The sequence below is a fragment of the Carettochelys insculpta genome, chromosome 3 (genome assembly GCF_033958435.1).
Source record: "Carettochelys insculpta isolate YL-2023 chromosome 3, ASM3395843v1, whole genome shotgun sequence".
In the NCBI taxonomy this organism is placed as follows: domain Eukaryota; kingdom Metazoa; phylum Chordata; order Testudines; family Carettochelyidae; genus Carettochelys; species Carettochelys insculpta.
The window spans coordinates 153,167,737-153,185,200 of NC_134139.1; the positions used below are offsets into that span (position 1 = coordinate 153,167,737).

At 45.1% G+C, this 17,464-nt stretch overlaps 1 protein-coding gene across 2 annotated transcripts in view; it reads right to left on the bottom strand.

Annotated features, from left to right (window-relative positions):
* The window catches only part of SMAP1 (small ArfGAP 1), a 150,651-nt gene that overhangs the window by 4,078 nt on the left and 129,109 nt on the right, over positions 1-17,464 (bottom strand). For both annotated transcript variants that reach the window (XM_074991076.1, XM_074991074.1), the window contains exons 8-10: positions 9,298-9,425; positions 1,721-1,889; positions 688-1,016 (exon numbers count right to left, since the gene is read on the bottom strand). In XM_074991076.1, coding sequence (XP_074847177.1) covers positions 688-1,016; positions 1,721-1,889; positions 9,298-9,425 — 626 coding nt within the window. The remainder of the gene's footprint in view (positions 1-687; positions 1,017-1,720; positions 1,890-9,297; positions 9,426-17,464) is intronic.

The following is a 17,464-nucleotide window of genomic DNA, read 5'->3' on the forward strand; positions in this document are numbered from 1 at the left end:
TCAGGTGGGTTAGCCTCCCTAGTGGTTGTGGAGGGATTGCCCTCCAGTCCAGCTCCACCCCCATCACCTCCTTACTGCTGTCCCCAGTTCTGACCCCAGTTTGCTGCTAGTCCAAACTCCTCTGCTACAGAAACTATGACGAATTCCATTACTGGTAAGGGGATGCCACTAACAAATACATCGCAGATCAACACCCTTTATAAGGTGTTACTGTAATGAGTCCTTCAAACATGTTTGATGGAAATTTAAAGAAGGATAGTCGTCACATTATCTGATTAGATTAACCATTATTCAGCTACAGTTCAAACTCAGCACAAACAAACAGTCGTGTCTACCCTTCACGGAAGCCTATTTTAAAAGCATCTCCTTTGAAGGTCCAGATGAATAGCACATGGCCATTCTCACTGAATCTGCTTTCTGCACACACCTACATGCATGCAGTACCATTAAAATGAATGGAGTTACACAACTGACTGCAGAATCTGGCTCCATAAATTGAGCAAGTTACTAAACCACACTCTTAAATACTGTGTAGCCTACAGACACATGGAAAAAAAAACATTTTCAGATCACAGGGTTTACAGCATAAACAGAGCCATAGTATAACTGAACATCTAGTATGTGGGAAAAATTACTTTGTTCATAAACAGTAACTTTTATCCAATACAAAGGCAAAGAAATCCTCACCTGAGAAAGGTTCCATTGAGCCTGTTGATTTTGTTGCATACCATATTTACTTTGTGCAGTAACCATTTGTCCCACCATTCCTCCTTGGGTTCCGACAACATTCTGAGGAAGTCCCATCGCACCAGTTTGTGTAGTGCCAGTGAAACCGTTGGGCATTCCCATGCCCACCATTATACCTGTGTTCTGTCCTATGACAGGCACTGATTGTCCCATCATATTTCCCATCATTCCAGCAGGTGCAGGACCAGGTACTCCCATAGCTGGAAAACCTTGAAAATGAGTTGATGGTTGTGTGGTAAATGGTATGGAAGAAGATCCCATGAACATACCTGCATTTTGGAAGGGAGAAGGAAGAGAAAAACAATTTACTGATTTTTTTTCTTACAGTTTGAACCAGTAAATGCCAGTTTTGTTAGAATTTGTAGAGCTGATTCTGTCTACACTATTGTATACAAAATCAGCATTTGGCAAAATGTAGAAAGTGATTAGAAATAAGAATGTAGTGGAAAAAAAACAAAACATGGCACCTTAAATAACAGTTCAACTGCTGAAACTGAGCTCTGCAACCTCAGAGGCAAACTTTTATGTCATTTGCACCAACAGGTCTTATCTCAGTCACACTACTGGCAATTACTGGATTCCCACCAGGTTTAATGAGATCAGAACATGACTTTTGTAATGATATGGGCAGTCTGTTCATATACGGAGGATTCTCATTTCATACTCAAGTAATTACTGATCATACAACAAGTTTATCAAATAATAAAAATTAGGATTATCAGTATATTTTGTATACGATAGTTTACAATATGAACAGCAATAACTTCTAATGAAAATCAATCTGAATATTGTATTTTTTCCCCCTTGTCTTAATGCTTCATTCATTTTAGCTTTTCAGCTGTGAAAATGGTAAGAACAAATCCACATTAGGGCATGTGCTTAATTTTATGTTGACAGGAGATTACTACTATATTCTAAACACTGCTTAAAAAAAAATCAAATCACTTTGGAGACAGATTTAAAACTTAATTACCTGGAGCATTTTGCTGCTGCATAGTCCCTGTGCCATACAGTGATAAAATGGAGTCTTTGGAGAGTTGTTTCTTTGCTGACTCTTCTGATTTTGTGGTTTGCTCAATGAACAGATCAAGATCCCCGGATGCAACAGATAGGGTGGCAGCTGTTGGTTTAGTGGAAGTGCTCTGGGAAATAAAGATCAAAACAGACAGGTTATTCAATGAAACTACCAGTGGAAATTATATCCCATTAAAAGCTGTATATTCTCACTTCTAAAATAATATAAAAGTGATTTAGCTATTAAATTAGTTGTAAATGAGTCAGTATTTTAAACATTTAAATATTATCACGAAGAAACCCAAATGATTGCCAATGTGCAGATTCTGCAAGGAGGACCAATTCAGGTCAACACATGAGCAGCAAAATGATGTTTGAATTTATGCATATGTTACAAAACCTTAAAGTTTCTAAATTTTCATCTGTGGATGGCATAAAATGAAGTTAGTAATGAAAAATGACTGAGAAGCAATTTCCAATTTTTAATTAACCCTCTTAGAGGCAATTAAATGGAAACTAACGCAAAAGCTTTTCACAGAGTTTAAAGACATGTCTACAGTTAGCTTCTTTAATAGTCGAGAAGATTGTGCAATGGAATTTTTATGCTGCTTTATAAGTATCTTAACTTTTCTGAAATATGTTGTTCGTGAATTGTTGCTTTGTATTTTCACAATCAGAAAACTGACTTTTGGAAACTGTTAATTTGTCATCACTAAGCAAATCAAGAGTATCTTGAGTTTCATAAGCCTCTTCCCTTAAATCTTTCTCAGCCTTATTACTTCTTTTAATTAACACTTTATAAACAGATTACAGGAAGGTATCTTCCAGGTTTTCTTAACTGTTATTGATACACAAAACAATATGGTTCCTTGCCTCTGTTATCTGAATAGGTAACACTGTCTTAACACAGCATGACCCTCTACAAGAAATGACTGTTCCTTTTACCAATGGGAACTCACTATTGAGTTGGACTGTGCATGCATGGAGACAGATACTGGACAGCAAGATAAGTTCAAGTAAGGCCAGTTAGAATTTGCAAGGGTTAAATCCTCACCTCAAATACCCACTTTATACGTATGTCAATACTGGGGCATGCACCAGTTGTAAGCCCTCTAAACCACTACAGAACAAACTAACCAGTTACACTCCTGAAAGGATAAGGGATATGGATCTGCAGACAAACTCCCTGCCATTGTTACCTCATGTTAAGGTTACGGAAACAGATGAAAGGATGTTCAGGCTGTGCAAATCCCAGGGTTAAGATAATTGTGCACGCATACTCCCCTCCTCCCAAATATACCAACACCCAAGCTGCCAATAATAGGGGCTGTCAACCTGCCATCTGGAATTGGAAAATGCCAATACCCACACTGGATTCCAGACAATGTTGCAATAAACATTCAGTGTAAATCCACAGCTGACCAGATCACTTGATTACTGAATATGTGGCAAAAAGCCACCTGGCACAAACCCAGTCTCATGTTACAGGAAATAATGCCTTCCTAACTTCAAAGGCGCCACGTTCCAGGAGGTCTTGGCAAAAACTAAATCAGATCACAACAAATCAGAGGGAGGGCAGATGGCTGCCAGTTGAGGCCCAGGCAAGGCTCCAAGACTTGGAAGGAAAAGGAAGCCCATGAACAATCAGAGTTCCTGCATTTCTACAACAGCTGCTCAAGGACCACCACATCCTGTTTCCAAACACCATAAATATGGCCAAGGGAGGAGAACGAGAAGGAAGATAAGATCACACTTAAGAAAATAGTGTGGAGGAAGCAAGGACCTCCACTAGCTTCTGCAGCCAGGTCAAGCCTGCACCATGACTTACAAAGTGGGTAGGTACATACAGAAGAAGTTTGTGTTCGTTCAGATTAATACTACAACTGTTATGCGTATCAGATTAAAAATCAGTGCCTGATAAGGTCTAGAAAAATGCAATTTTTGGCTCATGACTATTTCTAAGGAAAGTATGGACTCTTGTAACATCAAATTATAAATTATTAAATTTAGTTTGATAACACAATCTTTAAAAACATTGTTTTATTAAGATTATATAAACATAGAAAGCCTTTTTTCTGGCAACTTCATGGCCCACTTTTTGGTGGGTTAGCACAATCAGGCAGAGTCCCTGAAAGAATTGCAACTCTATGGGTATACAGAGGCAGCTACCCTTCTATTGCAGATCCTTCTGTACAGTTCCATTTTCTTCCAGAGGCAGAAAGTGCAAACATACTCTTGAACTTCCCACTGTTATTTCCTGAGACAATGGTTCTTTCTTGGCAGAAGGGAGTGCCAAAATAGTCACTCTTGCAGCAACTCAGCAAACAGAACTACAACAGACATTAATCTCACACAATTTAATCATGTTGTCATGAGCTAATTTGGCTTGATCTGGGGGACCTGAGTTTGTTTATTCAGTGAATTTAAAAATTGTGACATGCGCAAAGTGCTGGATCAGCACTGCTATTGCAGCTTGCAAAAATAAATATTTAATTAGGAGTTTGCGATATTTACTCACAAGGCCTTGATCTATGCTAATGTCAGTCAAAAGGCCACAGAAAATGTCAGTGGTGTATTTGCTTGTTTGATAATTTCAACTCTGCATGCAGATTTATAGCATTTCCAATTTACTTCCCCTCAAAAAATGTACTTACTATACTCCTAATTATGCCAACCAACTTCTCAGGATAGGAGGCATTATATTGTGAGAGGACCTTGCCTGTCAACACAGCTACCTCCACCTATGGAGGTGGATTAACTATGCCAATGAAAGAAATTCTAAACATAGACAAACAAGCCCTAGTATCTAGATGGCCTATGTCACCTGCAAGAGTTTGATGACTCCATAGGGATTGAACAGTATGTATGTGGAGGATCAGACATATGGGGTGCACTATTTATGTGCAAACACTGCAAGTAAAAATTTTCAAAACAATTTCAAATGTGATAATTAGTGTATACACAAATATATACATTTAGACAATACCATACACAGTAATTCTCAAGCAAACACTGCACAGAGAAACTCTCCAAGTCGTTCAGGGACTGCCCTGAAGAGGTGTGTTGCAATATTTTTAATCTAGTTGAATATTATGTACATTGTATAAGCAAATTCCACTCCATTTACACTAATACATCAAAATTTGTTTGTTAATAGTTTACACCTTTGTCCAATGAAAGGAATATACAAAAGTGAAGTGACATCTAGAGCTCAGGGGAAGTGACACAGAAGATATGCAACCCTGACTTATCTTACTCATGAAGAAGCCGAAGACCTGAAGTCATAAGCAAGTAGCTCTTATGGTTACCCCTTCTGACCTGAGTGGTTAGCCAAAGTTCAGGGTCCTACATGTTGTTTGTTAGGAGGAGAAATGGAAGGAATCAGGCATCTCTGATGCAATTGTGTTTATTTACAAAAGATGTGCACAGTCCTGCATTCATGAACCCAGGACAAATCAAACAACTTGGGAGACACGTTTTTGTTTCAGCTACCTGCTGATATATGAGAGCTGCTACTTGTCTTTATCAGCTGTTTCTACAAACATTTTGTACACTGCTTTTTTGCCCCAATATTTTGAAATGGTCTGTAAACATTATTTACCTATACATTTGCTTTCCTCAAATGAAGATGCTGTTACTTGCAAAGCATTCTGTTACCTATCATTGAGTATTTTGATAAGTGTTGGTGACATAGACAAACACTGAGTCACACAGAGCTCTTCTTCAGGTTTGGGAAAGGCACTTGAGCATGACAGCTAAGTGCAATATGGAAGAGACTATTTAGCATATGTATTTAGAACATTCAACACCCATAACTCCACTACAATCATAGGGAAAAAAGGGATGAAGGCCTATTGTAACAATTTGTAACATACTAACCCCCTCTTTTTGTTCTATGAGTGCAGTTTAAAACAGGCCACTCTAACTTAATGATTCCTAACAATATGTGCTAACTGTTCATTCTAAACAGTCTGTTCTACCTTCTACAATAACCTGCACTAGGTGCTGTATAAACACAGAACAAAGAGACGGTCCCTGGTCCATGATCTTATAGATTAGGTACGTAGCCATATCCACATCTTCCACTACATCATTTTCTCCCCATAAGCAGTTTTCCTTATGATCCATTCTTGCAACTAGGCCCTACGCATTCTTCGACTGCTTACTCTTGATACTTCCCCTCCACCCTTTTTAACCCAGGGAATTAATTTCTTCAAGTTATTCCCAGACAGGGTCTCTTAAGCCCAGAAGCTATGATAGTTTTTCTGTGGCAAAAGCGTGGGGGACTATAAGAATCCATGTATACTGAATAATGTCTTTGCTTTTTCTTTCCAGTCCACTTCACTCTCTCTCGGCAGCCTCCACCCTTTCCTATATAGGGCTGTCTAAACTGCAGGCTTCTGTTGGGTCTCCCATGTCAGTAATGTTCTGCCAATATCCCTTCTTCCTTATGGAATGATGAAGACAGGGATGTCTTGGCAAGGGGGGGTTTCCTGACATTTGGCCCCCAGTGGCCAGGTCAAATGTCAGAAAGCCTCTCCTGACAGAGCTGTCGGTGGGAGATGAGCTTTGCACAATTTGCATATCTTTTGCTGACAGTTCTCAGCAATCTATACATAGCCTCCCTCTCTGTCTTTAAGGCAACGTCTTAACTAACTTCTGCCATACTTGTTTAAGGTCTACCACGTAAGCACAAAACAAGAACAATCCTATCCAGCTTCTTTCTTTGCGCATGTTACTGTTTAGTCTGCTGAGCAAGAGAAATTGAAAACCCAGAACTTTCAAGAAGCAAGAGCTAGTAGGTAGGATGGACACACCAGAGCCATTAATTCATTTTTGTGAGACTAAGTAGGTGTAGCATGTTTGTGATGAGGCTTAACTGTAACTTATTTTAAAATGAGAAGGGTATTTTATGATTTTAAAATAAATGATATTTCAATTTAAAATTTTATTTTAATTTGATTTTTATCCACCCTGATTTGCAGTTTCTTTCTGGATTTAATGTGAAGTACCTTTTTCTCTAATTACTGTTACTGATCTACAACTACAGTTTCTTGTATGCCCACAGATGTAGTGACCTTTTTGACATAAATGTAAATAAATGAGCAGTAAGTGTCAAGAGTTGCTGTCTCTTCCTCTTGTCACTGTGATTGGGAGAGTTCTCCTTCTAACAATAAAGAATTCGGAGAGAAATGCTATGAAGAACCTATCGTTAGCATTCACTTTTTTGGGTGCCTGTCTCAAATTCAAAGATAAAGGACTAAATCACTTACTCCCAGAAAAGCCAGATGTCTCCTTACTGAAAGTTAAGTCCAAATAATTATTTTAAGCAGACACTGGAATTTGTTACTTTTATAAGATTTGTCAGCACTGTTGTACTTAGAAAAAGGTTATAATTCAGTTAAATTTGGCTTAAATGTTTCTCCTTACGTACTTTTAAATCATATAGCAAATCGCTTCTATAATGATTTGGAAAAACAGGACTAGCACATTTAAGAGGACAGCCTCCTATTTTACAGGCTGAGAAGCTGTGAAGAGATTGATGGGTGAAGAAGTAAAATTGTGCTTTAGGAGTCTCTTTAGGGCCACTGCTAGCAGTAAGCAAAGGCTAGTAGAATTCTTGACAAAACTATTGATCTCTACATACTATCTAGAACCTTCTACAAGAACATATATCCAGTGTTCCCACGACAAAACAGTTTACCCCAAACTGGGAAGACAAAGATGGGGTGAATGGTATTTAAGGAGCAACTGGTGGAGGTAGGTGCTGGAACCACTCCACTGTGAAGTGCTGCAGGAGAAAGTAGTGGTACTTTCCCCCTGTCTTTGACCTGCTTTGTAGCCTTGTTCAGAATCTGGCCTTGTCTCCTGTTGCCTGCTCAATGAACTTGGCACAGCTAACACCAGACATTAGCTATGGATGGGATTAGTCTACTTCGGATGGCTGGACAGGGGCCTGCCTCATCCTCTGTTATCTGGGCTCTGCTCGTTCTGCCAGGGATTCAGCAAATCAGGGCAACTGTTCCTTCAGGGGGGGTTGCAACAGTGCTGCACATGCAGAGTATTTTCTGTTCTTCCTCTTGTGTCACCTCTCCTGCTTTATATCTTACCTCATCATGGGTTGTGGGGACAGTGATTACCTTGGATAAAAGACCCTAAAAACCCAGGAAGAATTTTCAAGGACTGTAAAGAATCCCTGTTAACATATATAGTAGGACTGAATCCTGCTACTTCCTACAATTGATTTCTAGAAGGAACGTAAAACCAGCCTGGGACTCCTGGAGAAGAATCACACTGTACAGGTTGTTGGACAGCAAAGGGCAAAGAAAGCAATATTATATGAGGAGGTAGTAGTTACTCTGTATTTAGGTTGCTTGACACTCTCCCTTACAATATTCTCACAACCTTTTCCTTGAGAAATATGAACAGTTCTGTTGTCTGTAGTAGGCTTCTGATAGTCAGCAGGGAACCTCCTTTGTACAATTGCTTTGAGCTTTGGCTGCATTTTAACTTACTAAAAATAACCATTTCTTTATCACTTGGTCTCATCAGGAAAATTTTTGCAACATACCAAAGTGACTGAACAGAGCAGCAGCACATGCTAACCCTGGAATCCCATTCCCTGAAGGGTGCCATGTGAGGAAGAAGCTCACTTATCTCCTGGGTGAGGGGAAGTGGGGGATCAGAGAGGAGAAACTGGGCAAGGTGCTTTCTCCATAAGTTCCCTTATACCTCACTCCAACTCTGCATATGGTCTTGGCATCCCATTGCCTCCACACAATCTGGGATTCCCACGAGGCCTCCTCCTTACTCTGGAGCAGGCGAAGGGTGCAGCAAAGAGCTGGGCCATGGCTTGGTTCCCTTCCAGATCCAGCAGTTCATCCCCATTGAGAGATAACAGCATTCTCCTACAGCCAGTTAATGTAATTAGCCCCCAAGTCAAAGATCTGTCCATTTAAAGAAATCTTCTAAGTGTGTTTCAAATGAATCGAAGCCATATCAAAACACTCCTAACGGAGTAACACACCAGTTAAACAGTAAGGAGAAAAAAAAAAACTACTGGAGTCGTATCCATTCTTTCCCTTCCAAAATGGGGCAGATAGATTTGTGAATATTATTGTTTTTCACCCCTACCTCACCAGATAAAATCCATGACTGCTCTGTGACTTTAACGTATTGACATCTGGTGACAGCTTAGTGGTCTACATGTAATCAGATGGCATTCTTTGTCTCGTTCTTAGTGCTCAGAAGTCCACGTCAACAACTAAAACAAAATACACCATCTCTGGCAATCTCAGATGCCAACGATGGAATGGGCACAGAGAAAAAACATTCTCCGTGTATTGTTGTCCCCTCTAGCTCTATTTAAAATGTTAGTAAGGAATTGTGGGAAACTTGTCTGAATGCTATATCTGTACCTATAAAAGAGATGATTTCAGAGTAAAGTTCAGTCTGGCACATTTCACCAACACCGTCCCCCCAAAAAAATCAGTAAAGAAAAGAAAAACATGCATATACACCTTCCTAAAAGTTTACCTGAGCAGGAGGTACAGCAGCTGCTGGCAAAGGATTGGAGATCATTGGGCCAAAGATATCCAAGTCATCGTTCAGTGTTGTTACAGTAGTGGTGCTTCCGTTTGTAACAGGTGCTTCAGGAGGACCATCTTAAAAAGACAATGGATTCTAGTTTGAAAGTGGAAACTATTACAACCAAGAATTTAGTAAGTGTAAGATATGAACATATAAATCAAAATCACTTCAATTGTCATTGGTGAAAAAGATACTCCATGTTGGAAGCGAATCTGAAATACAACAGCTCAGATCTGTAAAGTTCTAAAAGGACAATTCTAATTTGAAAGTAAGAGTAATATAATTAAGAACTGAAGGCTTCCACAATGGCATCTTAGTCACTTTAATGAAATACAGTTTTGCAAGCATTTTTACAATTTTAGTGTAGCTCTATAGTATTCTAAATGGGTATTTAACAGTTATCTTGCATCTAGCTACCAAACATGAGAGCTATAAAATACATTACTTTGAACTCCTTGGGCAAATAGAACATTTGGTAATTCCTGAAGTTGCCTACAATGCCATTTTTACTCAAAACATTGCATAAATATTCTTCACTTGGAAAAAAAGAAGGTACATATTTTTTTTAAAAGCATGAGATATTTACATAGAAGTAGAGGTGTATATTATGTTTGACAGCCATGAAATATGGTGCCTGACCTATCCAGAGCTTACAGTGTATAGCCTTGGAACTTATACACATCCATGAATTTACTCATCTATTTGAAGTTGTGCACACATGAATATGTTTCTAGGCTTAAGGTGTAATGAGATAATCCTGGAAGATGACAAGAGATGGAAGAAGGCATTACACAAAATCATGGTGTATAAACATTTAATTTTTTCACCGTTTCTAATAATGGGTACATGGGTAGACATGTGAGTATTTAGCCAACATCTTACAGATGATACTCCCACAAATCAATTATTGTTTTTACTCCGAGCAGGATTCAGGATATGTCATCGATGAGACTACTGACATCTGAACCTGCTCCAGGCTGTTTTATATTATTTATAAAAATGGAAAGAACGTGTGACAGGAGAAGGCACATAACATCACATTAAGAAATTACTTTAGTAGACACATAATATGAAGCCGAATGGATGGATTTCATGGAACTTTATGCTAGCTATATGTTGTACAAAAAATTTAAGATGCAGATTCTATTCAATGTGTTAGAAAAGAAAAATCAGGGCCAGGGAGTATTCTTTCCTGAGAACAGAAGCAAAGACTCCTCTGGTGAGGGCACACTGAAGTGAGAGACACCTAATCAAAATGGTCTCTCCTAGGCAAAAGACTACAGCAAGTCAAGTTTCAGGTAACAGTTGTGAAAAATACATCCCACACCATGAAATCAGACATCTGAAATCCCCCAGTCCTGCTGTGACCATCCTAGCCTGAAGCTCCTAGCTAGGCTGGGGAGGATCAGAACTTGTTCTTCCCCTCTACAGCTGTTTTGAGAGGAGATCTGAGTAATCTCTGGTACCTCCCCCAGCGGCAGGAAGCTCCAGGGCCAGAAGCCCTAGAAATTCCTGTAGCTGGAGAAGGCTTTTAGAGGTAGGTCCGATCTTCCTCTTGCTGCTGGGAGTGGGCAGCTTCTAGTTTATCACAGGAACAGGATTTCTTCTTTCCCTGCATGGCTGTTCTTGGGCACCTCTCCTGGCTGCAGTTAGTGACACCTCCCACCCCACCACTTGTTTTTTGTCCCCAAGAGGGGGTGGCTGTGAATATATTCGGAACTGCCCTCCGTTCAGATGTAATTATTAGCTTGTTCCAATAAAAAAAAGTCAAGAATTTGACAGATTTTTTTTTCTTCACACTACAGCAGCCAATTACAACTGTAATTGATTGACAGATCCAACCATATGAGGTGATTTTGTAAGGTAACAATTGGTATCCTCTAGCTGTAGCACCCTTGCTTTAAATTAACAAAAGCAAGGAGGAAAAAAAGTTCAGGTTTCAAATGTCATTAATTGAATGTCAGCAGAGAGCTGGGGTTCTCCCAGCAGTAAGTGGGAGATTAGACCCACTTCCAGTTCCTGGAACTCCCTGTGGCTTCAGGAAGCTCCTCTGCTACTGCCTTCAGAACTCAGTTCTGAAGTCAGCACAGAAGTGCAGGTTGCAATCTTGCATTAAATTATAAAAAAAATAAAAAAGCAAGCATTTTACTTGCTGTGTAAATGAAAAAGAAAGGTTACTCACCGTAGTAACGGTGGTTCTTCGAGATGTGTCCCCGTGGGTGCTCCACATTAGGTGTCGGGCTCGCCCGGCGCCGCAGATCGGATCTTCCAAGCAGTTTCTGCTGGACCGCGCATGCGCCGGTGCGCGCCACTCCCCCGCGCGCTCCCGGCCACGTGCGCGATCCGGTCCCCGCCAGTTCCTTGACCAACCGCCTCGGATGCTCCTGCAAAACACTAAACAGAGATCCGAAGCAGGGAGGATGGGCGGGTAGTGGAGCACCCACGGGGACACATCTCGAAGAACCACCGTTACTACGGTGAGTAACCTTTCTTTCTTCTTCGAGTGTCCCCGTGGGTGCTCCACATTAGGTGACTACCCAGCAGTAACCCAAGATAGGAGGTGGGTAATCGGAGTATGTGCAGCTTGTCCCCGAGAGGACCGCTGTCGAGAGATGGGTATCCTCTTGGAATACCCTGTGAAGGGCGTAATGTTTGGCGAAGGTGTCACAGGATGACCAGGTCGCCACTCTGCAAATGTCTTTTAGCGCAACGCCCTTGAAAAAGGGGTGTTGATGCTGCCACCGCCCTAGTGGAATGAGCTCTGGGCATGGCCAGGAAAGGAGTCTTTTTGAGTTTGTAGCACTTTTTAATGCAAGATACGATGTGCTTCGAGATTCTCTGCGAAGAGAGACATTCTCCTTTTGATTTGGGAGCGATAGAGACTAGGAGTCTATCCATTCTCTGGAAGGACTTGGTCCTGTCTATATAGAAAGCTAGCGCCTCCTCATGTCCAGGAGGCGTAGGTGCACCTCTTTGTCAGAGTTATGAGGCTTTGGATAAAACGAGGGTAAACAATAGGTTCGTTAGTATGAAACTCAGAAGAAACTTTAGGAACAAAGGCTGGATGCAGCCGTATGGTTACCGCCTCCTTGGAAAAAACAGCGCAGGGTGGTGTTGCCATAACTGCCGCAAGCTCGCTCACCCTGCGAGCTGACGTGATTGCGAGAAGAGAGGTCGTCTTTATCATAAGGAGGCAGAGGGAAACCGTGGCCAAAGGCTCGAACGGTGGTCCCCTTTTCGCATTAAGCACCAGGTCCAAGTTCCACGAAGGTGGAAGCGGTTTCCGAGGGGGGGGTATAGGTTTACCAGCCCTTTAAGGAACCTGGTAACCATGGGATGGGCGAACACCGTGTGCCCTGTCTCTCCGTGTCTGAATGCCAAAAAGGCGGCAAGGTGGACCTTAAACAAGGATAGCGAGAGTCCTCCTCTCTTGAGGTCTAGTAAATACTCTAATATCGCAGCCACAGGCACCGAAAGGGGGGCTAGCTGTTTGGTAGAACACCATGCCGTAAAGCGAGTCCATTGCTGCTTGTAGGTCTTCCTGGTGGAAGTCCTCCTGCTACTTTCTAGGACTTGCTGCACTTCCTCCGTACATGTGCTCTCTAGGGAGCTGAGCCATGGATTAACCACGTTTGTAGTCGCAGGCCTTGGGGGTGCGGATGCACTATGGACCCCTGGGCTTGCGTGAGCAGATCCGGCGCCACTGGAAGGGGCATCGGTGGCCGGTCCGACATGCGCAGGAGTAGGGGGAACCATTGCTGTCAATCCCACGTTGGGACTATCGGGATCATTCAGGCTCCTTCCCTCCTGGGTTTCTGCAACACCTTGTGGATGAGCACTGTGGGAGGGAAAGCGTAAAGCAGGGGGCCCCTCCAAGAGATCGTGAAGGCGTCCCTCAGGGACCCCCATCCCAGTCCTGCCCTGGAGCAGAATCGTGGGCACTTCTTGTTGTGCTGAGTAGCAAACAGGTCTATCTGGGGAAAAACCCCATGCATGAAAAATCAGTTGCAGCAGATCGGGACGGATCTGCCACTCGTGCGTGAGTGCGAAAACGCCTGCTCAGCTGGTCTGCCTGCACATTGTGAGCGCCTGGGAAGTACGAGGCTTCCAGGGTTATATTGTTGGCGATGCAGCAGTTTCACGACCGGACTGCTTCTGCACATAAGGCACGGGACCGAGCTCCTCCTTGCCGATTCATATAAAACATGGTGGAGGTATTGTCTATACTGATCCCGACTACTTTGCTTTTTATATGGTCTCGAAAGTGTCTGCAGGCGTTGAACACTGCTCTGAGCTCCAGTATATTTGTGTGCAGTGACTGCTCCGTGGAGGACCACAGCCCTTGCGTCACCTCTTCGCCCATGTGTGCTCCCCACCCTATGAGGGAGGCGTCTGTAGTAAGAAAAACCAATATGTGTGGTTGGTGGAAGGGTACCCCTGTTAGCAGGTTCTCGGGGTTTACCCACCATTGCAGGGATTTGCGCACCTCTGTTGTGGGCGACGCCACCCTGTGAACAGTGTGTGCTGCCGGGTTGTATACGCTCGCCAGCCAGTGCTGCATGCTGCGCATGGGTAACCTGGCGTTCTGTTGTACGAACGCCGCTGCTGCCATGTGGCCCAGCAGCTGTAAGCACGTCAGAACCAGCACCGTAGGGCTGAAGGTGAAGACTTGCACGAGGGAGCCGACGGCCCGAAAGGGAGTCTCTGGTAGATACGCCCTCGCTGTAATAGAATTTATGCGTGCCCCTACGAACTCTATGTCCTGCGTGGGGTCTATCTTTGATTTTGTCAGATTGATAACCAGGCCAAGCGAGAGAACGTGCCTGTTGTGACGCATATTATGCGTAGTACCTCCTCCTTCGAGGCCCCTTGAGTAGGCAGTCATCCGGATACTGGAATATAAATACGCCCTGTCTGTGCAGGTAGGCTGACACCACTGCCAAGGGCTTGGTGAAGACTCTGGGGGCCGAGGAGAGGCCAAACAGTAGGACCTTGTATTGAAAATGTTCTTTGCCTACCAAGAGAAACCAGAGGAATCGTAGGTGAGCCGGATGAATAGTTATGTGAAAATACGCGTCTTATAAGTCGAGGGCTGCGAACCAATCTCCATCGTATAGTGCCGTAAGGATGGAGGCGATTGTGATCATCCGAAAGCGTTGCTTGCGCAGGTACCGGTTGAGGCCTCGAAAATCTAAGATGGACCTCCCGCCTCCTGTCTTTTTCCCCGTGAGGAAGTACCTGGAGTAGAACCCTCTCCCTTGCAGTTGCTCCGGCACTCTTTCCACTGCCCCTATGAGCATGAGATGGTCTACCTCCTGCGTGAGCCTCGCCACGTGGGAGGCCTCCTGGAGGTGGGGCCTGGGTGGAGCGACTGGAAGGGGATGGCGTACCCCGTGGCTATGATCTCCAGCACCCATTTGTCTGTGGTGATCCTTCGTCACTGGTTATAGAGTGGTCGGAGGCGATGGTGGAATAACCGCTTCGGATGACCTTGCGACGGTAGTGATGGCGCAGCCCTGGATCTGTGTGTCAAACTTGTGGCCTGTGGCCCTGCCCCGAGGACGCACGGCTGTGTTGGGAATGACGCCTGGGAGTTCTGTACTGCTGGTGCTGTTGATGTCGCCCTTGCTCATAACCCCTGTGGTACTGGGGACGCTGTTGCTGAGTCCGCAACATCCAGGGCGATCTGAACTCCCATCCTCGAGGCCGCGTAGCCTTCTTGCATGATGGCCTTGAGCACTGGTTTCTTGCCCTCTGGAAGCGAGTCCATGAGGGAGGTTAACCTAATGTGGTTATCGAAATTATTGTTCGCTAGATGCACTGCGTAATTTGCCATTCGCAACAGTAGAGTGGAGGAGGAGTAGACCTTTCTGCCCAACAGCTCTAGCTTTTTGGCATGTTTGTCTGTTCCCCCACATTGCGACGACTCCACCACCAAGGAATTTGGTTGTGGGTGGCTGAACAGGAACTCCGTGCCCTTTGTCGGCACGAAGTTTTTTTTTGTTTTTTTTTTTGCTCTCTTGTGGACAGGCGGAATAGTCGCAGGAGTCTGCCATATCATAGTGGCAGACTCCAAGATTGCGTCATTAAGCGGTATTGCTATTTTGGAGGAGGCCGGAGGTCTCAGATTTTTGAGGAGCTTATGGTGTTTCTCTTGCACCTTATCTGTCTGGATGCCTTGCGTGAAGGCCACCCTCGTAAAACAGCTCTTGGAACTGTTTGAGATCGTCCGGAGGATGGACGTCCCCCGGGGCCATAGCCTCATCCGGGGAGGAGAGCGAGGAACCGCTGGGGTACGTCTCTCTGGACCCTTCCGGTTCCTGCTGGTGATGGTACACCCTCTCACTAGAGGTTTGCGAGGGAAAATCTCGGGGTTCCATAACCAGTCCCCCCTGAGATGCTTGAGTCTCTGTCCCCGGTCGCAATTGCCCTTAGGGGTACGAGATCGTTTGTGGGGATCTTTCCCTGGTAGATAGCCGATGGTGTCTATGCCCCGCGTGGTAGGGGCGACCATGGCAGTATAGGCACTGTTCTTGGGAAGGTGACCTAGACCACTCCCTTGGTGCATACCCTCTGCGTCTGGGGGAGGGCTGGAGAGAGCGATTTTGCATAATAGTCCAGCGGTTCAAACCCCAGGAAGGGTGAAGGTGGTCCCAGCCAGGGTGAGGCTGGTTGCAAAAAATGGAGAAGGGGGCTCCGGGTAGGCTAGGGGGGACCCCTGCCTTCTGGTTGGAGTCTGTAACATAAGCGGAGGGCTGTGAGAAAGCAACTCCACAGCCCTGTGCAGAGAGGGGCTGCAATGCCTCCTCTTGTGTGCAGCCTTTCCCCTCCCTTGAGGAGGTAACTCTGCCCCCTGACATACAGGGGATCCCGGCCCTGTGCGCACCGAGCTCGGCACGCTGGAGGGCGGTGCCGCAGGTGCGGTGTGCTCTGGTGCCTGCAGGCTGCGTGCCTGCACGCTCTGCACCGCCGGTTCCCCGGGGGTCGGTGCCGCTGCCTGCGGTGCCGCCGGTACCGGCGCTTGTTTAGGCGCCGCCCTGCCTGCGGTGCCGGGCGGCTGGCTGATTATCGGAGGCTGAGCCGCTTCCACGTGGCTCTCCGTGCCGTCGCCGATCAGCTGTTGCTGCGGCTGGGGGCTGCTCGCTCCTCCCGTCCCACTCGCTATTGTTGCCGGCAGGGATCGGGCTGGGGAGGCTTTCCTCCGTTTTTGGCAGCTTTCCTTTTATGGGCCCCGCAGGGTCCCTCCTGCTGCGGCCGCTCCGGCACGTCTGGCTGGAGGGCCTTATGAAAAGCAGTTTTAAGCCGCTGCCCTGCTTGCGGTGCGGGGCGGCTGGCTGATCATCGGAGGCTGAGCCGCTTCCACGTGGCTCTCCCTGCCGCCGCCGATCAGCTGTTGCTGCGGCTGGGGGCTGTGCGCTCCTCCCGTCCCGCTTGCTGTTGCTGCCGGCAGGGATCGGGCTGGGGAGACTTTCCTCCGTTTCTGCGCTGATGGAGTGAGGGAGGCAGCTTTCCTTTCATGGGCCCCGGAGGGTCCCTCCTGCTGCGGCTGCTCCGGCATGTCTGGCTGGAGGGCCTTATCAAAAGCAGCATTTTAAGCCGCATCTCCCTGTCTCTCCTTAATCGCCTCTCGGCAGGACTCACATTTTTTAAAGCCTGAAGAGGACACTGTTGGTGAGTCTTTGAGTTTTATTAAGTGGGTACTTAGCACCTTCTTTGTTCTGTTTTCCCCGTCCGATGGCCTGCCTCAGCAGGAGGGCTGATGGCCGTAGCTCCTGGCCTCCGGCGGTTGTTACTGGGACTGGCTGAAGCTGTCCCGTAGTTTGTTTGTTCTTTTTTTTTTTTTTTGCAAAATAACAACCGGCTACTCATAGTAGCCTAAGTATCTGAAAAAAACTTTGAAAGAAAAACAGATAAAGTCGTTGAATACGCTATTTGGCCTTAGCCTAGTCGGATTCCGTCTGCAGCTGACGGCGGTTAAGAGGAACTGGCGGGGACCGGATCGCGCACATGGCCGGGAGCGCGCGGGGGAGTGGTGCGCACCGGCGCATGTGCGGTCCGGCAGAAACTGCTTGGAAGATCCAATCTGCGGCGCCGGGCGAGCCCGACACCTAAT